Consider the following 25770-nt stretch of genomic DNA (forward strand, 5'->3'; position numbering starts at 1 on the left):
GAGGCTTAGAGGCTTAGAGACACTGGTAGATGTCAATCTATCTTTTTATCTGAAACAATCTTATCATAACCTTGAAAGCCTCGGACTCGGAAATTTGCTATTTATTCTTGGGAGTGGTCTGAGCGCTCGTCTCCGTCCACGGGTGTCCATATTGCGATCCATGTAATTCCATAGTTGAAGCCTCAGGCATGCGATGCTCCCACCGTTCCCATTTTTGCAAGTTAACCCATTCATGCCGATGGTGGTCTATCAGTTTTTCCCAATGCTGTAGATGTGTGTATAGTACTACTAGCCAGTTTAAACTTGAAGTATTCCAAGGCTGACGAAACATCGTCATCCATGGATGGACCACACAATTCGGAGACATATATAACTTCCAAGGTTGAATAGTGCTAGTATGCCAATGGTCAAACTTACATCCCCTGGGCAGTGGACAAACCTTCAGGGCTCAAGATCGACTCACTTGAGCTAGTAACTCCACTTATGCAAGGCCAACTCATATCTTAACCATAGTTCCAAGTTCGAGGTTCGATTAGCCTTCAACCTTGTGACCGCCTGACCACGGGATGTACTATTAGTCCGCCCCCCCTTGAGCCGGGAATAAGACTGCCTGTGTAGGAGGGACAGGGCCGCCTGGACATGATTCACAGAAATACGTAATGAGTGAAAAGATCTACGAATTGACTCGGTTCCCCTCAGGCCTTCGCGGTCCGCTAATGCAGCTCCCTGCCGGCCGCGAAGCATTACAGCGGCACCCACGAATCCCAACGTTCCCCACTGATCAGAGGCGGATCCATGCAGAACGACCGGCACTAACCGGGTCTCATTGGATTCAAGGAGGGTGGGGGGGAAGGAGAAGCATAAAGTTTACTCGGGGAGTATCTCCAATCCCCAATTCGGGATACTTTTTGGGAGGTATGGATGGCGTTAGTCATGGGGAAGGGGACTCAGTGCCCTGCTTTTCGCAACACATCATGTCCATGCCTATGGTGGGCCACAACCGTGGACGAACGGTATATCCCTGTCTTCAAAGGGTGAAGATGAAAGGCACGAGAGGCACGATAGGCACGATGTGCTTATGATGACGGGAATCAGGTGACTACCCCGCAAATCGGGGGGGGGGGGTGAAGAAAACGGTGGAGACGAGGATCGCCCACGGTCCACGATGAAGGCCAAAACTTGGGAAACTGAGGAAAGTTGGGAAACTTGCTAGAACCTTGGGGGCTTTTCCCTACCTTCCACCCCTCTACCCTCTACTCTCTCCCGAACATTCCGGGAGATCGTTTCCTTATTGCTCTGGGTTTCCCCCCCCCTCCCCAGATATGAATCATGGCGACCTACTTAGTAAGGGATCGTGACACGAAATAGACCTGCGTGGCACAAGTGAAAGGTGCAACAATGTAGTCTACCCTCAACTGAACAGGGAGGAGGGAAAGGGTGAGAGTGGGTGGGTGTGTATGTGTTGCGGTCATGCTGTAATCGTTAATCCACTTTGTAAGGTTAACAACGCTTTGGGAATTAAACTGCAGGGCCATGGGTCCATGGGTCTGCTCTCGTGCTCTCGAAGACCCCGAGACAAGCGAAGTCTCGTGAAGCAGATGGTGGCGTCCAACTGGGGTGTGATACTGTCCTAGTGCGGCGGAATGACATCCTAATGGACTGCATGGCATGAAGGGATCGGGCCCGCTTGGAATCTGTGGGTGGATTGCCATAGCAGGGGGGCGGGGGAGCCCGTCCCTTTACTTCGTATCTGTAACCACTGTTTGTGCTCCACCGAGTTTCGGTTTTGTAGGTTTATGGTTTTGCTTGTTCGCGGAGGAGCTAATATCCGCCAGCTCTGCGTGCTTGGAGACACAGGTCCCGCAAAGGCACTACACTGCACTGTACTGCATTGTACTGCACTGCAAGCTGCAAAGCTGCCTTCGGGGGGTAAACGAGGCGCAGCCACAAGGATTTATCAGACTTTTTGAGTCGGACTCTGACTCTGACTCTGACTTTGGCTCTGCATCCCTAAAGTACTTGTCGGATCCAGACTCGAGTCCATCTCTGCAGTCCAGGTAGCTCGACTGGAGAGATTGATAGATTGAATCAACGTCATGAACAAGGAGCTGAGCTGGGATTGTAAGGTTTGGTTCAATGCTCCTGTCTAGGCCGAGGAGCCTTGTCCTCAGAGTGGAATGTAGTAAATGTAGAATGTAGGATCGAGAAGACAGTGAAAAGTCAACGATATGATTCATGATGGAGTATCGTACCCATATGGCAGGTCGAAGAAATTAGAAATGATCGTCCAGGACCGACTCTCTCTCTCTGCTGTTGTGTTGTCTGTTGAGCGGGAAAAGAAGAAGAGAGACCTTACGCACACCCGCCGCCAATCACCGCCAATCACCGCCCTCACTTCCTTCCCCCCCCCCTCTCCTCTCATCCTTTTTTCCCTCCCCTCCCTTCTTTTTTTTTTGTTTGGTTGCTTTTTTATCGATATCCTCCTTTCTAACCCCGAATATCTCCCTGATTCCCGTTCTTACAACCCCCTCCCTGGGTCGGCCTCTAGGGTTGACGTCGATGATCCTACGCGTCGGCCTTGTCGCGACTACATTCCCCCCGCATAGACAACGGCTTCCGTTATCCTCCGTCCTCGCACTTCCTTTAGGCCTCCTCTAAAGCCATCATTCTGCCATTTGAGTGCATTCGCAGTGGGATCCATTGATTTCATACTCTGCGGATGCGTCATGGCCTATTAATGTTGCGGATGAATCGATAGCCTCGTCTCTCCTAAGAGCAATCCGCTCTGCCTTCCAGCAGACGGTTTTGCTTGGCTCGATAGCCTGCTCAACTTTCTTTGATTCTATTCCTATCGCAAATACAACCGACCTCACCTTCGATCGCCCGCCCGTGAACCCCCTCGTCGGCTCGACCGATTCATTATGGCGGACAATGTCTCAACAAACCCCCAATTCCTCGCGCCGCCGGCTGTCACGGCCTTGCGACAGGAGGCTCGGAATATCAACCCGAAAATGACCCGGAGTATGAGTGACGATATGCGGGAGGAGCGTGAGGATTTGAAGGAAGCCGCCGAGCAGACGTTGAATATCATCGTGGATCTGAACCTGGACGGTCGCATTAAATGGGTCAGCCCATCGTGGAGACAGGTTGTGGGCTCGGCCCCGGAATCCGTTGAAGGCTGCTTGATATCCGATCTCCTGCTGGGAAACAAAGATGTCTTTCGTGATGCGATGGAGGCAATGAAGGAGGACGACTCTCGGAGTCGTTTCATTCGCTTCTCTGTCCAGATGGGACCGGACTCGGTTTTGAAATACGCACCCGAGTCACGCCCGGCCGAGATCGAGGATGAAGGAAAGGAGAAACAAACAAATGAGCCGACGGACTCTTCGCAGGGCGAAGTCGACCGCAACGTGCTCACCATGGAAGGACAGGGTATTATGGTATATGAGCGAACAGATGATGAGGCCGGACACGTACGTTCCATGCAATCCCTAGAACATCCGCCGTATCGCATCGAAATATGCAGAGCTGACCTGAATCTCGATTGCTACAGACTATGTGGATGCTCCGACCGTTTACTCAACCGCGAGAAGTGACAATCGATCTCCCACCGCAGCTGGTAGAGTCGCTCGGCGTTGGAGCGGAAGTCCTGGCGAACTATCTCACCATGCTGGCGGAAGCAGCGGCGAACGAACCCGACCCGGCGAAACATCCTGCCCCAACTCCGGTACTTTGTCGAATTTGTGAACGTCAAATCACCCCGTGGTGGTTCGAAAAGCATTCAGACTTGTGCCTCCAGGAGCATCGGGCGGAAATGGACGTCCAGATCGCGCAAGAGAACCTGAACGAGCACCGACATTCGATCGTGAAAGTACTAGATGCGCTCGAGTCTCGACAGGGAAGACCAGCGATCGGACTTGATGGTCATATCGTGCCGCCGCCCCAACCAGAGTATAAAGGATTGCCGATCGGACCATCACCAGTGAACTCATCGCCATCCTCAGCACCCGTATCAAATATTAGCTCTGCACCGGGGACACCTCCTCGCTCCAGAGACCACTCGGCTTCGGGCATCGTACAAGGTCCCGGTCGCCCTCGTTCGTTTACTGTTCGACGGCCTCTAGCGCGTATTGTCGAGCTTGTGCTCGATCTTTGCGATACTGCGTTGGAAATCAGCATGTCGGTCATCAAAGAATCATCTCGGGCAGAGACTGGAGAGGATTTCCGGACGCTCTCGCCGCAGTCCGAGTCCAGAATTACCCAGGTCGCTCAATGGCATTCTCCGAGTTCCAATACACTAGAGCAGGAACAGGGCCTGGCAGCCCTCTCAAGTGATACCGAAGCCGTCGCTAAGACCAAAGTAGATGCTGTTGTTCGCCATCGCAAGATTGTTGAATATGCGGAAAGAATTCGTGTTGAATATACAGTATTGGTGGAAGAGTGTATCGCTGCTGCTCTCAGCAAGGCTGAGCGTATCGCTGCTGGCCAGCTCAGCGATTCCTCCTGTTCCTCCGATGAAGAAGCGGTCCAGGAAGGTGCTTTTGGCAGTGACTATTCTTCCGCTCGAGAGGGGCCGTTTTCACAGGAACCAAGTTATGAGTCTCTACCGTCGCTAGTTCAACAACAACCGCCTCAACCCCTACAAGCGCAACCACAACCAGAACCACAACCACAGGTTCAACCACAACAGCCACCTGCGCCAGCGGTGCCCACCCCACGAAAATCAACCACATCTGCATTGACAATGTCAATGCGAAACTCGCCAGATCGTCCGTTCCTACCACAAGCAGAAACAAGATCGTCCTCAACTGCTGTGTCTACAGGATCAAATAGCCCTATGGAATGCCCGACCCCCCGATCGCATAAGAGTGCTGCTGGTCTTTTAGGCACCTCTCAACCCTCTCGCCGCGGGTTGCCATTGTCTGACATTGACGCGGGTGATAGTAGTGATGGCAGCATGCCCTCGACATCCGCTTTCGCGGGAGCCATGCGGACGGACTCACCTTCGTCGGAACGAAGCTTCGATCGAAAACGCAGGAGTTTAGTTCTCCCAGGCTTGTCGAGCTCCCCTCGCCGCCAACCTTCTCCTGCTCGGGTGTCAGGCCCACACTCTCCGCTACGAATGCCGAAACCTCGACACTCGCACGGCGCGGAAAGCTTACCGTCGCCGATTGTTTCTCCTTCAACCTACGCGGGCGAGCTGGCTTATCACATCCGCCATCATCGTCGCCAATCCTCTGCTACCTCTTCAGACATCACCAAGCCTCCACCATCTCCCCGTCTACCCTCAGTCAGTCAACAGCCACGTCCCGCACCGCCTTCTATCAAGGACTTTGAGATCATCAAACCTATAAGCAAAGGCGCTTTCGGGAGTGTATATTTATCTAAGAAAAAGTCGACTGGTGAATATTATGCCATCAAGGTTTTGAAAAAGGCAGACATGATCGCTAAGAATCAAGTCACCAATGTCAAGGCCGAGCGTGCTATCATGATGTGGCAGGGTGAGAGTGACTTCGTGGCCAAGCTGTATTGGACCTTCTCAAGCAAAGAATATCTCTATCTGGTAATGGAGTATTTGAATGGCGGCGACTGTGCCTCCCTTGTCAAGATTCTTGGCGGTCTCCCTGAGGATTGGGCCAAGAAGTACATTGGTGAAGTGGTCCTTGGTGTTGAGCACCTTCATAACCGCGGAATTGTTCATCGTGACCTTAAGCCAGACAACCTTCTGATTGATCAGACAGGGCATTTGAAATTGACAGATTTTGGTCTTTCCCGCATGGGATTGGTTGGCCGACAGAAGCGAGTTCTGAAAAGTCCAAATGAGTCTGCTCCGGACTTGCTCAAGCAGGGCCCGTTCCCCCGTGCCATATCTATCGCATCATCCCGATCAGCATCGTTCGACTTCCAGGCGGGCTCTCCCGGATCTACCCCGTTAATCACACCCGAGCCGGGCACCAGCGTGGGCCAACCTTCTTATTTCAGTCTCAACCAAAGTGGTTTGAACCAAAGCAATCTGAATCAGGGTGGACTGAGTCGACAAAGCTCTCGCCGTGCATCAGGTTATCGTAGCGACAGTGCTGGGAGTGACAGCTTTAACGGGATGTTCAGAGGCTTTTCCCTCAACGAGCCTCTCAACGACCCCCCAGTACCTTCACCAAGTATGCTGTCCAGTAACCTGGCAGAAGATGACGCGCCAAGCGAGCTGGACGATTCTCCCCAACTCTATCCGCTACAACCTACATTCAGCAATCCTCTGAGCCACAATACACCCCCGCAGCAGAGCATGTTACCTCCTGTGATGGCTCTTTTCGATCCTGAAGATCATGATCGACGATTCGTCGGAACCCCCGATTACCTGGCTCCCGAAACCATCAATGGAATTGGTCAGGATGAGATAAGCGATTGGTGGTCCCTGGGGTGTATCATGTTCGAGTTCATCTTTGGATACCCGCCCTTCAACGCCGACAGCCCGGACGAAGTGTTCGAGAATATTTTGCATCGGAGGATCAATTGGCCAGAAGATCCCGAGGAGTACACCACTGCAGAGTCCCTGGATTTGATGAACAAGCTCATGACTCTGAATCCGCGTGAGCGTATTGGAGCCAATGTCGAGGAGAAGTTCCCAAACGGCGGAGCAGAGATTCGTGCTCATCCTTGGTTCAACGATATTCACTGGGGTACATTGTTGGAAGACAAAGCAGAGTTTGTTCCTAACTTGGAAAACCCCGAAGACACCGAATACTTTGATGCTCGCGGCGCGACCCTACAGGCTTTCGCCGAGGAAATGGAAGATCAACCTTCTCCGCAAATGCCAGTCACAACCGAGACGGATCGACCCCACGATGCGTTGTTCAAGGTCCGCTCACAGGTGAATTCCATGAAGCGCCCCTTGATGCCTCTCCATATCCCTCCGCATGTGCGGGACGCCCGTGACTCGCGCAGTCGGAGACTAAGCGAGCCCTCGCTAGCCGACGATTTTGGCAGCTTTAACTTCAAGAATCTGCCCATGCTCGAAAAGGCCAATAAAGATGTGATTCAGAAGATGCGGCAAGAAGCGATGCAGGCCCAGCACCGTCAATCTGGTTCGTCCTCGGCTGGACAGACGCCTTTGACCAATTCTCAGCCTTCTCTGGATGGAAGTCCCTTGCCAATGTCGCTGCAGCGTACAATGTCCCAAAACAAGGGCAACAACCGGCCATCTTCGCCATCGAGTTTGAGCCAGGCCAACTCTTCCCCCAGCCGGCCCTCACAACCATCCTCGCCCCTTCTGGTTCAGTTCAGCACCGGCCATAACCATGAGCGTCGTAAAACATCGGGCTCTTCCTCGACCGCGTCACACCAATCAAGTGGGACATTCCAACCATCATCGGCGGAGCAGACCCGCGTGCCGAACTTGCGACTAGGCTCGGTTGCCTCCTCTCCCGTGAAAGCCAATCGCATGCCAGCACATTCTCCTGACAAGCACCCGTCTTCCTCGAGTCATCGACATGGAAGTGCTCCGGCAAGCCGAGCCCGATCGCAAACCATTGGGTCTCAAGATGGCGGTGAACTGTCCTCCTCCCTCAGCAGAGAATCCTTTGTACCTGCTCATCACAAGCGACGCAGTCAATTATTTGATATTTCCCCGTCTTCTTCCGACAATGAGGATCCTCGCACCAAGGCTTTGCTGAAAGTCCAGCGCCGGAGGCAGAGCTCACGACGAATGTCACAATTTAATTTGACTGAGGGTCCGTTTTTCCGTCCCCTGGATATTCTGATCTGTGAGGATCACCCTGTTTCACGGCTGGTGATGGAGCGTCTCTTTGAAAAGTTACGCTGCCGAACCATCACGGTGGCCAATGGAGCCGAGGCCGTGCGCTACGCTCTGAGTGAAGTTCAGTTCGATATTATTATGACCGAGTACAAGTTGCCTCAAGTCAATGGCGCAGACTTTGCACGCATGGTCCGTGAAACCCGCAGCGCAAACAGACACACGCCGATTATCGCTGTCACTGGTTACTTGAAGGATCTACCCGAGACCCATAACTTCGATGCACTCATCCAGAAACCACCTACACTTTCTAAGCTAACAGAGGCTCTAATTAAGTGGTGCATGTGGAAACCGCCACCCAAGGATTACAATCTATCGCAATCCCCCCCTCCCCTGCCGATGCCGAGTACTCGTCCCAGCACGCATCCGACCGATGACAGCCCTAGCTCGGCATCATCTGGCTTCGTGCCAAACCCTCCTAGTTCCTACCGGGGGTCGAGTCGGGATGAATCGGTGACCAGCAGTGTATTTGGTGATATGGAGTCGATCAAACCAGAGGATGTCCCTGTCATCATCAGCCGCAATCATGATGACTGGGAACAGGGAAGCGGCGGCTTAGGTATCTCCGAAGATGCCCACCCTGGCAGTCCGGATCCCAAAGCGATACCTGTTCCCCAAATACTCCACACTGCCAGTGCACCGGCCGCTATGGACGGCACCGGTACACTCACTCCACGGAAACAGCGTTCTAGTGAAGCCATCCGTGCGAAGCGTGAGTCCTTGGAGCGCAAGAGATACGAAGGCGCGGAGTCCGGCGACGACGAGGACGAGGAGCTTGGCAACGCCCAATCTCGCCGCAGTCCACCAAGTCGCAACCGTCGACCGGGCTCCAAGCTTGGCATTGAGATGATGCGCACAAACAGTCGAGGCAGTGTGGTCAGTGGCAGCGAAGAGCTCATTAAGAAGGAGCGGGAAGCTCTACGCCGACAAAGTGGAGAGTTTGCAAGCGGTAGTGACGACGGTTCCCTCGGTTCCCCTGCCAGCACGAGTCTGGAGGAACGCTTCGAGGGGATGAGTATCCCCGAGGAGTCAGAGGTTGATGAACAAGTCGGTCCCCGCAATTCACCACCGAACGCATCGGTCTCATCTCTTGGATCAAACCAGCGCCGTCCTTCTCTCGGACATCGCGATACCTCTATTTATTCGGGCCCGACCTCCCACCCTTCTGTGTCGAAGGCTAGCTCGGAGAGTCTGACCCAGGGTCAAATTACGCCTCCCGGGGGAGAAGTCGGCCGAGGCCGAGGCCCCATTACGCCTGAGGTGAAGACAACGAGTAGCCTACTCTCTGCCGAGTTTAGCTCTGGCTCTGGCTCTGGCGTTGACGACACCGATTATACCGAGACGCCGGATCCTGAAGCTACTCCTCGTCCTCTACACCCATCTCCTACGCCTGATAGCGACGCGACACCACGACCGAGTGAGCGGTATCGTACCGATCTGTCCACCTCTAAAAGATAGAGCAGCCATCACCGAGGGTCCTCCTCCTATGCTACTATCATGGCTCTTGCGATTTTATCTTCACAAACATCATCATACTCGTGGCCCTTTTCCATTTCTTTTCTTTCCCACATATTTGCATCTCTGATTCAACTTCCCTTCGTTGTAAACATTTTCCTTGATTCTTGATTTCTCTTGCACTGTCCAGCGGACATGTCACTATACGCACATCTCTCTCACGTCTCTTATGTCCCCCCTCGGCTTTCACCTTTTTTGTTTTCTGTATGGCCAAGGAGCCCGGCGTTTCGGAATGAAAGTGAAGTTCAATTTGTTTCTTTTTTTTTCTTGTTTCTTTGCAATTCTATGATCTGGGCATTGGGTGGAAGCGACTGGGCTGAATTGGATTGGAAAGGAGACAGGGTATCTAGATTGCCTGTGTACTAGTTTTCTCGGGCTTTGGCTCGAGTTGAGTTGGTGTCTAATCCAGTATCAAGTTGACCTCCCACATTCCTCTCTACGATTCCAAGTGGAACACTATTGTTCTATTTTTTGTGTAGAATAACCTCCAGGGCTTGGAACATAGTACTACTCAGGTGCCGCCCTTGGAATAAACGGCCCCTCTCAACCACCCGCATCACGGACCTTACATTGACCTTCCCATGTCTCGCCTCGGGTAAAGGCGCTGTCAAAGCAAGACGATCTTACTCCGTTGGGCCCGCACGCCAAACCCGACGAATGAGGCCAGCCCAATTGCTGTGCCAATCCTCTGCCAATCACTCTGCCGACAACCAATCTTGAGCGTGGGACTGACTGGGACCAACTACTAGTCCCGTCCTCATTGCAGAAGGTGCAGATGCAGATGCAGATGACGACTTGGGAGGTAGTGGTTCGCTTGCTTCTGCACTCCGCCTTTAGTGTGACTATGTACATACATACAGGATGTAGAAGCGACATGATGCTGATCGGAACCAAATGTGCACCGATCGGGGAGATCGATTGGATGTGGTGCATGGTGGGGGGTGGAGGAGGTGCAGATTTCTTTCACGCTTGTACGGAGGAGGGTCCGCTGTGTTGTGCTTGCTGGTACGAGTACCGAGTAACGGCCTACGCAGTCTACTGTACGCAGTCCAGTCCATGCGCAATCCTGAATACACCGAGTCGTACATACCCTACTCCGTCCTCGTAAGTCTCTTGTGCCGAGGTGGATCAAGTTGACCCACTTCTGATATCACGATTGGCAATCCCGGCTATTTTGAGAAGATCTCCTAGGGATGGATGTTTATTTGGTGTGCTTTAGAAAGGAAACTTTAGAGATAGAGAATCTAAAATATAGAATCTAGACCCTGGTGAAATCTCAATCTTTCCCCCTCTGCCCCTCTGCCACCGGCGTAATCAAAGTGCAAGCCTCAAAATAGCTGACCTTGTGATACGCTGCCCCTTTGCCATCCACGCCACCCGGTGGAGATTGCCAAGCGGTGGCTGCATGGCGTTGGACATAATTTGCATTAAATTAGGGATGCTCTAAACGGTAGTCCGAGATCACTGTGCATGTGCATTGTACAGCGTGGATGGATTTCTCTTTTTACAGAGTCAAGTATAGCGGATGTCCGAATTAGGGCTTCACTTGAAGTACGAGCATCACAATACAAATACAATAATGTAGTCTGGAGACAGCACAGCATTGACCTGCTGGATAAGGTCAATCCACTTAATTGACTTAATTTATGCCGGTCCAGACCATCTAAACTGGCGACCCACTGTGGCCCACTGGGTTTCACCTGGTGGCTCTACGAGTGGTCTTGGAGGTGCTGGTGCTGGTGCTGGTCGTGCTAGTATGAGTATTCTTCACCTTCACTTTCACTCACCTTCTTCACCTTCACCTTCACACTCACCCTCACACCCACCCTCACTCACTCTCGTTTACCTCCACTTGATTTATCCTTAATACATCATCTCCCTCCCACCTCCTCCACTGATTCACATTCCATCTATCTACGGTTGAGCCGTAGCCACCCATTGGCACTCCCCCCTCCCCCACATTCTTTACTGGCCTGGCCTGGTGCCACCATGTCAAGCCCCGTGGACCACAAACGAATCATCCATGTCCAAGAACAACATCAACATGGAGAACACTCGTCCATTCAAGAATCCCCAACCTCCGACGAGGGTACTTACGTGAACGAGTCCTCCGAATCGCGTAACCCGAACAGCCTCAGAGTCGACACCGCCCTCTATCCCGATGGTGCTCCCCCCATGAGCACTCCCTCCGCCCGCCGTGAACAAGCCACTCGTCTCGAGGATGATTTGACCCTCCTGCAGGCCGAGCGTGTCGCATCGCGTTCTACTCAGGGCGAGACGGGCGAGAATGGCGACGTCCACTCTATCAGCCGGACCCGATCGCGTCGCAGCGAGGCTGTCGATGAGTTTGACGAAGCCACCAACCCTCTCCATGAAAAGGCCGCCCTCTACAAACCCCCCGAGAGTCCCAATACCAAGCTCTCCGCCTTTGTAAAGCGGATTCACCAGTCTAGCTTCCTCGTCCGCTATCTCACCTATATCGTCCCCATGGTCCTACTCATTATGATCCCCCTCTTGGTCGGCGCCCTCAAGTTTCCCAATACCAGTGTTGGAGGAGTGAAATTGATGTGGTTCTCCATTTGGCTGGAGATTGTTTGGTTGACTCTCTGGGCAGGGCGCATCGTTGGAAAAGGATTGCCCCCCGTGGTCAGTGCCATCGCCAGTGTCTTCACCAACAACGCGAAGAAATGGCGCGACCTGGCCAAGCAGCTTGAAATTCACTTCGCCCTGTTTCTGTGGTGGCTCGGCGTCGAGATTTCTTTCCTCCCTACCATGAAGAACCACCATGTCGATGGCGACAAGGGTACCCGCAGCTGGGAGAACACCCTTAACAAGATCATTATTGTGATTTTCGTCTGGACGATTCTCAACTTGATCGAAAAGGTCATTATCCAGCTGATCGCCATTAGTTTCCACTTGCGCACCTACGCCGACCGCATTGAGATCAACAAATTCCAGATCGGCAGCTTGGTGAAACTATACCAATGGTCGCGCGCACAGATCGAGGAGGAAGATGATGCTTTCCAGGAGATGAATCAGGACCAATCCGGCTCGGGCATCAAGACTCCGCTGCACTATGCTGGAATGGCTGGTCGCGCCGCCCAAAAGGTCGCCGAAAAGGTCGGTAACAAGGTCGGTGATGTGGCTGGTGGCGTCGTTTCGGATTTCACCGGTCGCAACTTCAAGAACAGCGGCGACCCTTACCAAGTCATTCTGACTCTGCTCCGTTCCACCTCGGGTTGCCAGGTTATCGCCCGTCGCCTTTACCGTACTTTTGTCCGTGATGGCTTCGACACTGTTTTCTCCGGCGATTTGAAGGAGGCCTTTGACAACAATGAAGAAGCCGAGGCTGCTTTCGTCATGTTTGATCGCGACATGAACGGTGATATCTCCATGGAAGAATTGGAAGCTGTGTGTGTCGACATTGGCCGTGAGCGCAAATCCATCACTGCTTCGCTGAAGGATCTGGATTCGGTCGTTTCCAAGCTGGACGATGTTTTCATGTTCTTTGTATTCGTCATTGTTATCATTGTCTTCCTCTCGCTGATCTCTACCTCCGCCGCGGGTGTCCTCACCTCTGCTGGTTCCACCATTCTGGCTCTCTCTTGGCTGTTCTCTGCCACCGCACAGGAATTCCTGCAATCCATCATCTTCGTCTTCGTCAAGCACCCCTTCGATGTCGGTGACCGTGTCACTATTTACGGTAACGCCGGTGATGCCGGTCTAGGCGACGACTACTTCGTCAAGGAGATCACTCTTCTATACACTGAGTTCAAGAAGATGCAGGGCCACGTCGTCCAAGCTCCGAATAGTTACCTGAACGGACTCTTCATTCTCAACCAGCGCCGTTCCGGAGCCCTCGCCGAAGCCGTCCCCATCATCATCAAGTACGGCACAAGTATCGACCAACTCGACGGTCTCCGCCAACGCCTGCTGGAATTTGTCCGCAGCGAGAAGCGCGATTTCCAGAGCAACATTCTCACCGAGCTGCGCGCCGTCACCGAGAACTTCTCCGTCACCCTGAACGTAGTCTTCTTCTACAAATCCAACTGGCAAAATGAAGGTCTCCGCCTGCAACGCCGCAACAAATTCATTTGCATGCTCATGATCGCCTTGCAAGAGATCGGCATCGAGGGCCCTCGCATGAACCTCCAAGGCGCCAACGTCGACTACCCCGTCCACATCAACTACGGCCAACCAATGGTCGCCCCGCCCCTCAAAAGAGAAGATCCCACCGAAGCCGAAGAAGTTCCCATCGGCGAACCGGGCGGCCACTCAATCCCCGAAAACACCAGCGTCAGCAGCGGCACCGCAGCCCGCCACCCCTCCATCCTGCGAAAGGGCATGAACACTGCAGCCGCCCGCGCCCGCGGTGCCTCAACATCGCGCAAACACGTCGACTTCTCCCTGGGAATGGCAAATCTTTCATCAAACGACGTCATGGGCGATGTATTCGAAGACCGCTCCGTGCACATCGACGACATAATCCGCACATCAAACCGCGAAGCCTCGGAGCGCCGCATGCAAGATCTCGCCGAGGAAGAAGAAGAGCGTCGAACCAGCCGCAGTGCCAGCGCCAGTACTGGCGCTGCCTCGTCACACCGTGGCAGTCGGCGCCCGTCGAATTTGACTACTACCACCACGCACGAGGGTCGGCCTTCGACCGACGCGCCCAGTGTCAGGAGTGGAACTTCGTCGGCGAGAAACCGCTTCTTCCGTCATCGCAGCAGTGTCAGTCGCGATGGGAACGATTTGGAGTCTGGGCGCGCTCTTTCGCCTGGTGCGCCTGTTCCTGTTTCTTCGGGCGCGCAGGAGGGTCAGCATCCGCATGTGCAGGTTTATGATCATGATGAGAAGCATATGCAATAATTTGGCTGTTGGTGAAAAGTGTTAAAACGAACTGTCAAAACAGTCGGAGATTTGCTCTGACATTTGGATTCACGTATTCTCTCATATTGGCTGTCTCAGCTTTTTGCGTACATCACATTTACATTCCATCTTCATTTACACATGCAGGCTTGCCTGTCTCCCCTACAGCCAGTCTGGTTTGATAATTATTTCCCTTACTGTCCTGTCATTTACACATCATACCCACATACAGTCATTTCTTGGATAATCCCAAAATTGTTCGAGTTTTCCTTCCTTCTTTCTAGGGTTCACTTTTTTCTTCTTTCTACTGTTTATTATTATTTTCCCTCTTTCGTGTTAACTTGTTACAGTTACATGGCTGATGCATTCGGATGAAATAGCGTGATTCTGGGTGGTTTGTCTATATTTGGTTCTAATGGAATAAGGCTCCAAAAAGGTTGCTTCCAAGAATTTCTTACCTGTTCGTACCTGTAGTTACTAGCAGCAATCTTGCCCTGGTGATGTCGCAGTTAACGAACTGCCTGGAAAACGCTATGAGAACTTTAAGCTCTTCCAGTTCATCCTATTATCGACCACTGCTAAAGGTACGGCAGACAATACCACAAGTCATGGGAAAAGGTGAAAAAGATACCCAAGGCATTGATGCTAATACCTTCTAAATTGCAATAAAATTCTATGTACATGGAAAATATAGGCATGGAATCGTATATCTCACACCAAACACCGCAGGGACAAACAAGGTCACGGTAGTTGGCCGAGGATCCAAGATCCAGCCATGAAGCCCTGGAGTTCGAATGAAATGGTTTGCCTCTAGTGAAGCCACGGTCAACTTGAGAGATGCCTCCTGGGCGACTCAAGCTGGCCCCGGGTTGGCGTCGTGCAGGATTCAAGGAATGATCACTCCTCCTCAATGATATTCCAAACAACCTCGCGAACCTCCGTGCGACCGTCGTCAAAGAAGTCCGGCTCATGAACATAGATCTGTCTCACGCGCTGTCCATCATTCTCAAGAACAGCATCACGCAATTGAAACGAGACCTTGCCCCAATCCATCTCCCGCAACGGCGCAAGACTAAATGCATAGTCATCCATCGGCTTCCAAAAGTCCTCCTCAAACGTGAACTCCATACTATTCATCTCCTCATCCGTCAACGGAGCAGAATACTTCACCAAAGAAAATCCATTGGTAAAGAACCACTGTCGCGAATCTCCAACCTGCCACCTCTTAAGCAGACAATTATCACCGCAAACCGCAGCAACCTTCGCAAGAGGCACCATGTCAACATCAAAATTGGACTTCCAATGATGCAACGAAAGCGGCAAAGATCGACCCGATTCAAAGAACCCAGAAACATCATTGCTAATATCAAGCTGGAAAAGCCCCTTATCCCAAGTCAACTTGGTCTTCGTATGCCAATAGACACACTGCGCAATCTTCTGATCACCAGGCCCCTTCCACAAATCACACTCATCAAACGACCCAATCATCTCCTCAATCAAAGGCATGGACATGAAAATTCCCGCCCCACCAAACGCCATCCACATATTCCCTTTCAACTGTTCGAAGCTCTCAGTCGGCGCACCGACATACCACTTCTTCCGCGAATCGTAAGCGTCGCGCAGACGGCGCACGATATTCCCCATCGATGGGAAGAAAGTATCATCATCAATGACCACAGCCCACTCGGTCTTGACACCGTCCCGATCCCGATTCTCATACATGATCTTTGTAAGCGCGAAGTATCGATCCGTATACTCGGCCTGCGAGGTCGAGAGGGATAACCGAATACCCAAATCAGCCGCGCGTTTCTCCATCGCAGCAATTTCCTCCGATCGATCAATCGCAAAGATCTGAGTCCCATTTCCGTCGCCGAGATCTTCTTCCACGACCCGCTCTTCTAGTAGACCGAACATGTGGAGATTGTTATTCGAGGCCCAGTGCGCGAAGGCCGGGATGTCGGCGTGTAGTCTTTCAATTGTCGTTGCGAATCCAACGTATATGTGCGACGCGTCGACTTTTTCGGGAGCGGGCGCTTCAATGACGATTGGTTTGCAGGATGAGGGGGGGAAGTTTCTTGTATTGGACCATTGGGCCTGGATTGGCGAGGTCGAGGTCCAGAGCTGGTTGTTCGGTGTCTGGGTGGGGTACGTTTAGGTTTGGGGAGAATCCTTTGAAGTTGGGTGTTCGAAGGACGGCGATGTCCCATCTTGAGTATTTCACGTGGGTGTCGTCGTAGGATTTGTAGGGGCGGATTAGGTCTAGGTCGATGTTGCATTCGTAGTTTTCGAGTTTGGAGAATGGTTGCTGTTCTTTCGACTTTTGCGGGATGGTTTTGAAGTTTGATTCTTCATTTTCTGGAGGCGCCTGCGCCTGCGTTTGGGGGTGAGGTTTAGGATTGGAATTGGGATTGGGTTGAGGTTGAGGTTGAGGATCGGATGGTGGTGGTGGTGGTGGTGGTTGCTCTGGTGATGATTCAAGCTCGGATTGTGATTCGGATGACGCGGAATATGCAGAAGGTTCTGAGGATTGCGGTTGTGATAATGACCCCGGAGTGATTTCGATATTAGCATTATGTTGGAAATGTTCGGAAGAATGGTTCAATCTCAACAGCGAGACGAAGACCAATGCCGAAAAAACCGTCAACAGAATGGTGGTTCTGCTCCGCTGGCACGAGAGGATCTGCATGGCGTCGAAGAGCCCCCAGGGCGAGCCGATTGCAATTGGGAATGGACTCGGAGTATTTAGGGTTTGGAAGGGATGATTATCCCGACATAGACATGGATACTAGTAGTATACTCGTAGTTGAGGTTGAGGGTGAGGTTGGGAGAGGGTGAAGGGGCAGAAATTGAACTCCTGGCTTGGAACTGGAACTAATCCCGCCTTTCTCTCTAGTGTCTCCGTTCTCACGTCGTCATGCGGCGATCTCGCATCTTTTTTTATTACCGGGCTCCAAGGCTATCGTCAGAAAATGGAGCCAGTGGGGCGACCAGCACCAATGATGGCCACGTAGGCTTTTTGGCGTTCAAGCCACTGCCGCCAGATAGGAGAGGACTGCGACGCCCAGGATGAACGTTAAGTCGATGCAATATCCTCGATGGCACAGGCAGTAGTACCTACTTGTATCATATATAAAGATACGGGGCATACGGAGTAGACAATCTCGAATCCTGATCCTTTCCGGCGTTCATGCACCTTTATAGCCCTGGAGATGACGAGTCAAGGCGGAATCTGTCAGGCGGAACGCTTTAGGAAACCCCACGAGGGGCGGAGGCCGCGTCGCCCACTCCAAAGACTCGTCCAAGTAGGTGGCTTCTAGGGTTACGATGAAACGACACGAATGCAGCTGCTCAGGCACGCCGGAAAGGCCACGCGGTGTCCCGTTCAAACTGTCATATCATCTCTGTCGATTTGACCTCAAAAACGTTCTGGTTCGAGTCAGCCGATAGGTCAACCGCCCATCACTGCAGGCGATGTAACCTGAAGAAAAGACGATCGCATCTCTTCCGGACAGATTTACTCGGGCCTTGTAAACCTGCTACAAGTGATCGGCACCTCCACCGGAGAACCGTAGGGACGGAATATCAGGGTCTTTCCCAATGATTATTAGCTGTGATGAACTTTTGGCCCTTTCGAGAAATGATGTTCGGATGTTCTGATTTCTTAAGATTCTGCCACACATCTGAAACTCTGAAACCAAACGGTCGTCCCTTTCCTTTTCCCGCCAACAGGAGGATGCAGTGGGATTGGGGTCGGAGTGTTCGATACTCGTATCTATCTACACTAATACTACAGAGTAACTATCGTACAATTTTTCTCTCTCTTCGCGGGGCTCGCTAGGACATGCCTTTTCCCTTTAATCTCACCCCTTCCTCAATGGCATGCCTTTCCATACTTTCGCAGACGGAGATAGTTATATGGCAGTGGTGCAAGATAGCCCGCACCGATCGATAAGACCGCCGCCATCCAAAACTTGGGATCGTCGAGAGCAATAACTCCTCCGGTGAGGTGATAGTCAACGGCGTTCTCCGCCAATTCCATCGCGATCATCGAAACCATACTCATCCCCATCGCGGTCCGCGCCGCCATCGTCCAAGACAATTGATCGGCACCACGTCTTAACAGTACCGTTTCAAGAATAATCGAAGTCGTGATGCCCGAGGCCACTATTCCGTTCCGTCCTGGATTAGCCGACCACGTTTCATGTAAACTTTTGCGCGGGCGCTTCGCTTTCGGAGAATACATACTTGAGGCAAGCATGATGCTATTCATGCCCAGTTCGGGGTAATAGGATTGTAGAGTCCATAGGGCTGTAAAATCACCGACTGTGCACCCGACCAAACAGCGGAGGGTGTTGATCCCGGCTCGTCGCCATGTGGAGCGGCACGACCAGAAGGCCGAGCGTAGCACCGATGAAGTCGGCGAGGGTGCACTATCCTTAATTCCTTTTTGCGGGGTTTCTGCAGACGAGGGGGTTTGTTTGTGACAGCCATAGCCTGGCGAGGTTTGTGAAAGGAAGCGATAGTAGCCCAGGGAGCTCTGCAGGGGTGCAAAGCTCCGTGGTCGGAAACAATGGGATCCTTGAACTCGAATCATGTTGTGGTAAGGTTTAAGTGAGAGTCTCGAGTCGAGTGCCCTGGTTTATTTCAGATTAGAACCAACTCAGGGTCTTTTATAGACTCTTGTTGAAAAGCGTGAGATTTGCTGTTGGAGAATCCGTCGACTTGGCAAGAACCACGCACAAATGGCTCATTCGGATGCCGCGGCTCACCAGGGAGGAATTGGGATACAGTCAATGGCCAAAATGTGTATGAGCATCCTGAGCGGGCTATAAGAGCTAGTATAGTATATATTCTCAATCTACTCTGTTGAATTTGTAAGAGGCCCAACTCGATGTACTCGTAAATATCATTTGGCCAAATCAAGGGGCAGCGGATGCAAAATTGCCCCACAAGCACGGACGCGGGAGAATTCCGGCTTCATGTTCCAAGGTTATTTAGGTCAGTAAAAATGTGTTCTTTCAAGCTTAAATAAAAATGATTCATCCCTCTGGCTCCGTGATTCATTACTACTAGTAATATTTCCAAGTACGCACTGCGGACTTGAACTTTGGAGTTTCAATCCTGTTCAAGTTCCCAGAGCCCTGGAGGTAGTACTAGTAGTTACTAGTAAGACTACTAGCTGTGATATGAAATACATATTGTGAGGCTCATTCTCCAACCTTCAAGTTCAAGTTGGAACTTCAACTTGAACTTGAACCACCTGGATACCCTCAAGAGCATACTAGTAGTATCATAATACTCAAATAGTTTGAAAATACTAGATCTCTATCAAAATACTATAGTATATTCTCAAAATCCAGATAAAATTCGAAGGAAATCAGCAGGCCTGTTTGAGCAAAGAAAATCACAACTAGGATAGTAAATCCCGTCTAAATAATGCTAGTATAGTAGTATTCCAGAGTAGTGAGAGAAAGGGCAGGTATTCTAGTTACGAAACGAATATGTGCCTTCGTTCCACGGAACATTCTACGTTCCAACACAGCCCAGGCAGAAAACTCATTCGAAAAAGCTCACGGAAGTGGCAGGCTCTACGGAAGGAATTGAAAAGGCGTTGGATGTGGCTAAAGGTATTGCTAGGGTTGAATTGATGATCCTTATGTATGAGGACTTTGCGGCAAAGGTATGGCACGACTTCAACATGGATGTTACAAATCGATGAGTTAATTTGAAAGAGCCCATTCTGTTGAGGCTTGTTGCCTGAGATATTCAAGTCGCCGTGCATTGTCTAGACAGTTTCGCCTTCTGATCTCCTCTCTCATCAGATCACTACTTTCATTGCCCACGGCGCTCCATAGCCGCAAACGACCCAATGTTTCTGCTAGGGCGACAGTGTCTCAAAATTACTAGTGTTCGCTTTACAAACTTTGACACAGACTATTCTATTGTTCAAATACAATTAGCTTGCGAATACCTATAGTCAGGACGGGAAAGTACTTAGTTGGCGCTAGTATGGAGTCGGTAAGTGACGTAGATAGCCAGATTTAGAGATGTACATTATACTACTTGGTATCATATTCAGTACCCTGAATTGTTAGGACCAAGAAGCTCATACAGGTAGAATAGCGCCACAGATGGACTGGCAGAGCCTTATAGGGAACACCGTCGATTGCTGTAATCGCCTCTCTCCTTTGCGTAGCCGTTAGCACGTTCACTTCCCCCACCATGCCAGTGTATTATCCTACAGCCTGATAAGGCAGCAACGGTCAAACCCACTCAGATGAGTCTTAATCTGATAAACTCGCGTGGGGCCAATAAGCATCAAGCATTCGCCGCGGGCGAATGCTACATTGGCGCAGCCTAGCGTCATCGGAGCTCGGAATCCGGAGTAGAGGCTCGTCAGATTCTCCGACACAATTGAGTAGAGTAAGCACAAACTAGTGTATTTAGCAAGAGTTCAAAGGGCTGACCATGCCCCGCGCTCTGTTCGTTGTTCTCTGTTATTTCTGTTTTCAGCACCTTTCGGCCATGGCTTTTTCCTGTCCTATTGGCAGCGATGATCGATTTGGCCCCCGAGTTACGGGTCAGTGTCGATCATTCGACTTTACATTGCTTTTTGAGGATGTTTTTTTCGCCCTGTTGCCAGCGGCAGTTTTCCTGGTGTCTGCATTTCTGAGGCTTCCTCTTCTTCTTCGAGCCCCCGTAAAAGTCACCTCCCATCACCTGGCGACTGCAAAGCTTGTAACTATACTACTAAACCCATTGTCACAGTGCATTAGAGCTAAGTATGATCGTAGATTGCCCTCGCGTGCTTGTTTTCCTTTCACGTCTCGTTTCTGGCTTTCCAACTCCAGGCTCCAATTCTACATACCAAAGTTGCACTCGCCGCCAGCTTGCTACAGTTGTTCGCCATTGTTGCTTCTCTATTGCTGTCATGGTTGGAGGATCAGCGCTCAGTCCGACCATCAGATCTAATGGTCATATACTTCTTCCTGTCCAGCATACTCGCTGCCCCCAGAATGAGATCTCTGTGGATTCTCACGCCTGATGTTTATACCCAGGCTTCCTTGTGGACACTGGTTACGGTTGGCACGGTCGTGGTATTGTGTCTGGAGTCCATTCACAAAACCCAAGTCATACGCCTTGCCTATCGCGAACCCAGCAAAGAAAGTACTTCGAGCTTCTGGGTTCGGAGTTTCTTCATCTGGGTTTTACCTTTGTTTCGGAGCGGGTTCTCAACTATCATTTCGTTGAAAGATATGCCTGAGGTGGATACTGCCCTTCAGGGTATCCCCGCCGAGAAGAAATTACATGCCGCATGGAAAAAGGGTGAGTCCCCAACAACTTCCCGTATATGCTCAAAACTAAGGCTCTGTGCAAGGAAATTACAGTGGTAGAAATCGCCTTCTACGGGCAACATTTCGCGCCTATCTCGGGCCATTCGTCAGCGCGATAATCCCTCAAATTTGTCTCACAGGGTTCAAATTCTGCCAGCCGTTCCTAATTTCCGCGACAATCGACTTCATAAGTCAGCCTTCAACCCAGGAGAATCGGATCCATGGCCCTGCACTGGTTGGGGCATACGTTATAACCTATATGGGAATGGCGATATCGACGGCTGCTTACTGGCGCCAAACACTTCGTATGGTCACAATGATTCGAGGAGGCCTCATATCTCTTGTTTACCGACAGACAACCAAGCTTCAAGCTAGAGACTTCAAGGACAAGTCTTCTATCACGCTGATATCGACTGATGTGGAGCGCATCAGCTACAGAATCCGTGGAATTCATGAAGCTTGGATGGCCCCCATTCAGGTGGCAATCGCAATCTTCCTTTTGGAGCGACAGCTTGGTGTGGCCTGTTTGATACCGACAGTCATTTCGTCTCGTATGTTTGTTATACCGCGAGGGAGACGAACTTTACTGACACACTACAGTCGCGATACTGGCAACATTCCCTCTATCCAAAACGTCATGCGGTGCACAGCTGAGGTGGATTGAGCGTGTTCAAGCACGTCTCACTGTAGTATCCAGCATGCTGCATGACATGAAGGCTGTCAAAATGCTAGGCATAAGTGATAAGCTGTTTGACAGTGTTTCAGGCTTGCGAAGAGAAGAGCTGAAAGCCTCAGAGCGCTTCAGAGTCCTCATTCTCTGGCAAATTGCAATCTGTAGGCTCTGCCCTCTAGGATGGTTACCTTAATTAATAATTGCTAACAAAACCTTTGCAGCGAATTTGCCTCTCACACTGGCTCCATATGCAACATTCGTGATATTTTCCTTGATAGCGGTGACTACTGGCGGCGACTCACTTTTTTCAAATCGGACATTCACTTCTCTATCCCTTATTTCTCTGATGACCTACCCGCTTCTCGTATTTGTCCAGGCTCTCCCGGGATTATGGCAGTCGGTCGGGTGTTTTGATCGCATTGAGAAATACTGCGCCCAGGTACCGCTAGACGAAGACTCGGAGTTTCTCCTGGGGGCTGATGGTATTGAGCTGCAATCGAACGCTGTTTCCTCTACACCCTCAGCTGGAACGGTGCTTGAACTTCGTGGCGCCAGCTTTTCCTGGTCAGAGGACTCCGAGCCAGTCCTTCGAGATTTAAATATTTCTTTGAGAAAAGGCATGATTACAGCAATTATAGGGTCCGTTGGAAGTGGCAAAAGCACATTCCTTGAAAGCATCCTGGGGGAGACAGTTCTGCAGAAAGGCTCCATTTCCCCATTCAACTCCACAGTCGCATACTGCCCCCAAACGCCATGGATCATGAACGACACTATTCGTTCGAATATCACTGGCCCGGCATCATACGATGAAAAGTGGTACAACTTTGTGATCTGGGCTTGTTCGCTGAAGACAGATTTGCAAAGTATCTCTGGTGGTGATCTTTCCATTGCCGGAACCTCTGGTATCACGCTCAGCGGAGGCCAGAAACAGCGCATTGTACGTGAATCCAATCCTATTAAAATTCTAGATAATTTGGCCTGAAACTAACTTCCGAAATAGTCTCTTGCCCGCGCTGTTTACTCGCGAGCAGTGGTCCTGGTTCTCGACGATGTATTCAGCGGGCTCGACACTAGATCGGTAGCTGCGATTTCGTCACGGCTGCTGGCAGCAGATGGCCATTTCAGAAAGGCAGGCAGGACCGTTGTTCTTGCAACTCATAACAATCGCCTTCTCCCGTTTACAGACGAGATCTTGGTACTAGACAACGGCCGACTGTCAAGGTCTGGGACATACGAGCAGTTGCGCGCCATCATACCAGAAGATAGCCGAAGCCAAAGCACCGAAGAATCTGGAACACAGAGGTTCCCCACCGACAAGCCTACCGAGATGACCAGCGTCTCTGAGATGCTCCAGGCGGTTCCCGAAAATGACACTGGTGCTAATATGGCTCGCCGAGACGGGAGTTGGTCCGTATATGTGTTCTACTTCCAGTCGGCTGGCTGGATAGTCGTATTTACTGTCGGATTATGTGTTGCACTATATGGTTTCTCTGAGACATTCTCTAGTGCGTCTTCCTCCACTATGATCAGGATAATGCTAACCACCAACAGCTGTGTGGCTTCAGCAGTGGTCGAATGCCAATGATAGTCATCCAAATCAGAAGATCGGGTTTTATATCGGAATCTATTCAGTCATATTCGTGTTATCACTCACTACACTCATGATTGGAGCTTGGTAGGCTCTCCTCTCTCATTATCCTAGTGTATGTCTGCTAATCAATCCATTCAAGGGCCTTGTTTGTGAAAGCGATCAACAATACCGGACTTTCCATGCATTCCCACTTGTTAAGAACTACATTAAGGTACATGGTGTCATATTCTAATAGTTCTACGCCGTCTGATACCAACTCATCAAACCAGAGCACCATTCAGCTTTTTCCAGAAAGTCGACGCCGGATTGACAACAAATAGGTAAGTAGCCTGCTGTTCATCCCAGAGAGTAGTCTGACCATAAACCAAAGATTTAGCCAAGACCTAGAGCTCATCGATCTGGATCTTCCAAATGAATCCATAAATTCGAGCGTCGGTAAGCAATCCACTACCAAGATATCATATAGAGCACTCTAACTATTTCAAGCCCTGGCAAACTGTGTCGTGGAGCTTGTCATTCTTTGCGTGATGGGTAAATATCTCACCGTAACCGTTCCAATATTGGCAGTCATTCTCTTTTTCGTGCAGGGATACTACCTCAGAACCTCCCGACAAGTGCGGCTGCTGGATATCGAGGCCAAGGCACCTCTTCTCACTCACCTCGTCGAGACAATGCAGGGAATATCCGTTATTCGAGCTATGCGATGGCAGGAACCCTTCAAGGGCCGTCTCGATAAGCTTCTCAATCAGTCGCAGCAGCCATTTTATATGCTATTTTGCATTCAGCAATGGCTTCAACTGGTGCTTGACTGTATCGTCATGGCTCTAGCCGTCATCCTTGTCACCTTGGTCGTCTCATTGAAAGACAAGTTCAGTCCCGGTGCGATTGGTGTCGCACTGAATCTAATCTTAAGCTTTAATCTGGACTTGATGCACCTTATTCAATCATGGACGAAGTTAGAAACATCAATCGGGGCCGTCTCACGTATACAGGACTTCATGGAGAACACACCGTCGGAGGACCAGGATCAACGCCGTATAGAGCCGGTGCCGCCCAATTGGCCTATCATTGGAAATGTCTCTTTCCGAGGAATCACGGCTTCATACAAGTAAGATTCCCACTACGCTTCTTTTGTGACCTAGCTAATGTTGATCCTTAGCTCTGAATCTCCACCGGTCCTTCAGGACCTGTCCTTAGCCGTCCGGTCAGGGGAGAAAATCGCTGTTTGTGGCCCTTCTGGAAGCGGCAAAACATCTTTAATTCTTGGATTGTTACAAATGATCGAATTAAAGCAAGGCAACATAGAGATCGACGGTATAGATTTATCTACACTCCCCTGTGGTGCTGTGCGATCTCGAATCAACGTCGTTCCTCAAGAGCCATTCTTCATACCAGGAACGCTTCGGTTCAACCTTGACCGCGGCTTTGAAGATAGTCCCATATCTGATGCAAGCCTCATCCGATCACTAGAAGCCGTTGGGTTGTGGAAGAAGGTCTGTGGCGACACACCCGGGGGAGGAGAACTGGATCAGCAGTTATCCGTATCGGATTGGTCAGAAGGGGAGCGACAACTGCTAGCACTTGCGCGAGCAATGGTCATGAAGAGTCCGATTTTGGTTCTTGACGAGGCGACCAGCAGGTATGTTTTATTTTATGTCCGAGCTATACATCCTTGTTCTGATCATAGAAATCGAAATGTTAGTGTCGACTGGGAGACTGAAGCCACCATGCAGAGCATAATCGAACGGGAATTTGCTTCCCAGACAGTGATTTCGGTTATTCATCGTCTTCGATATATTGAAAACTTCGATCGTGTTGCTTTGATGAGACATGGACGGCTTGTGGAGTTTGATAGCCCGAAGGTATTGCTAGAAGGCCCGTCGGAGTTCCAAGCCTTCTATCGTGCGAAGCATGACGAATAGACCCGTTGGGAAATAATACATTCATGTTTAAGGTATACGATCCCTCCTAATTTCAA

At 50.8% G+C, this 25770-nt stretch overlaps 5 protein-coding genes across 5 annotated transcripts; 3 read left to right on the plus strand and 2 right to left on the minus strand.

Moving 5' to 3' along the window:
* Window positions 1-2921: 2921 nt before the first annotated feature.
* Window positions 2922-9268, plus strand: N7481_000141 (protein kinase RIM15; the record flags this gene model as incomplete). The annotated part of the gene is made up of 2 exons (XM_057259360.1): window positions 2922-3473; window positions 3554-9268. 2 exons carry the CDS (start codon window positions 2922-2924, stop codon window positions 9266-9268), a joined length of 6267 nt encoding a protein of 2088 aa, XP_057127192.1.
* A 2046-nt stretch (window positions 9269-11314) lies between these two features.
* N7481_000142 (Mechanosensitive ion channel family) lies at window positions 11315-14194 on the plus strand (the record flags this gene model as incomplete). The annotated part of the gene is made up of 1 exon (XM_057259361.1): window positions 11315-14194. One exon carries the CDS (start codon window positions 11315-11317, stop codon window positions 14192-14194), a length of 2880 nt encoding a protein of 959 aa, XP_057127193.1.
* An 897-nt stretch (window positions 14195-15091) lies between these two features.
* Window positions 15092-16880, minus strand: N7481_000143 (uncharacterized protein; the record flags this gene model as incomplete). Its single annotated transcript, XM_057259362.1, has 3 exons — window positions 15092-16330; window positions 16389-16565; window positions 16833-16880. The coding sequence occupies 3 exons, from the start codon at window positions 16878-16880 to the stop codon at window positions 15092-15094; spliced, it is 1464 nt and encodes a 487-aa protein (XP_057127194.1).
* Window positions 16881-18065: 1185 nt separating this feature from the next.
* Window positions 18066-18788, minus strand: N7481_000144 (DUF4396 domain-containing protein; the record flags this gene model as incomplete). Its single annotated transcript, XM_057259363.1, has 1 exon — window positions 18066-18788. One exon carries the CDS (start codon window positions 18786-18788, stop codon window positions 18066-18068), a length of 723 nt encoding a protein of 240 aa, XP_057127195.1.
* Window positions 18789-20719: 1931 nt separating this feature from the next.
* On the plus strand, window positions 20720-25714 carry N7481_000145 (uncharacterized protein; the record flags this gene model as incomplete). The annotated part of the gene is made up of 13 exons (XM_057259364.1): window positions 20720-20932; window positions 20989-21520; window positions 21573-22079; window positions 22129-22362; window positions 22423-23138; window positions 23202-23706; window positions 23753-23876; window positions 23932-24003; window positions 24062-24112; window positions 24163-24227; window positions 24279-24900; window positions 24952-25431; window positions 25495-25714. The coding sequence occupies 13 exons, from the start codon at window positions 20720-20722 to the stop codon at window positions 25712-25714; spliced, it is 4341 nt and encodes a 1446-aa protein (XP_057127196.1).
* Window positions 25715-25770: the final 56 nt, after the last annotated feature.

This window comes from Penicillium waksmanii, assembly GCF_028829765.1.
Source record: "Penicillium waksmanii strain IBT 27052 chromosome Unknown utg000001l:1.0-4852451.0:1.0-4856178.0, whole genome shotgun sequence".
Taxonomy (NCBI): domain Eukaryota; kingdom Fungi; phylum Ascomycota; class Eurotiomycetes; order Eurotiales; family Aspergillaceae; genus Penicillium; species Penicillium waksmanii.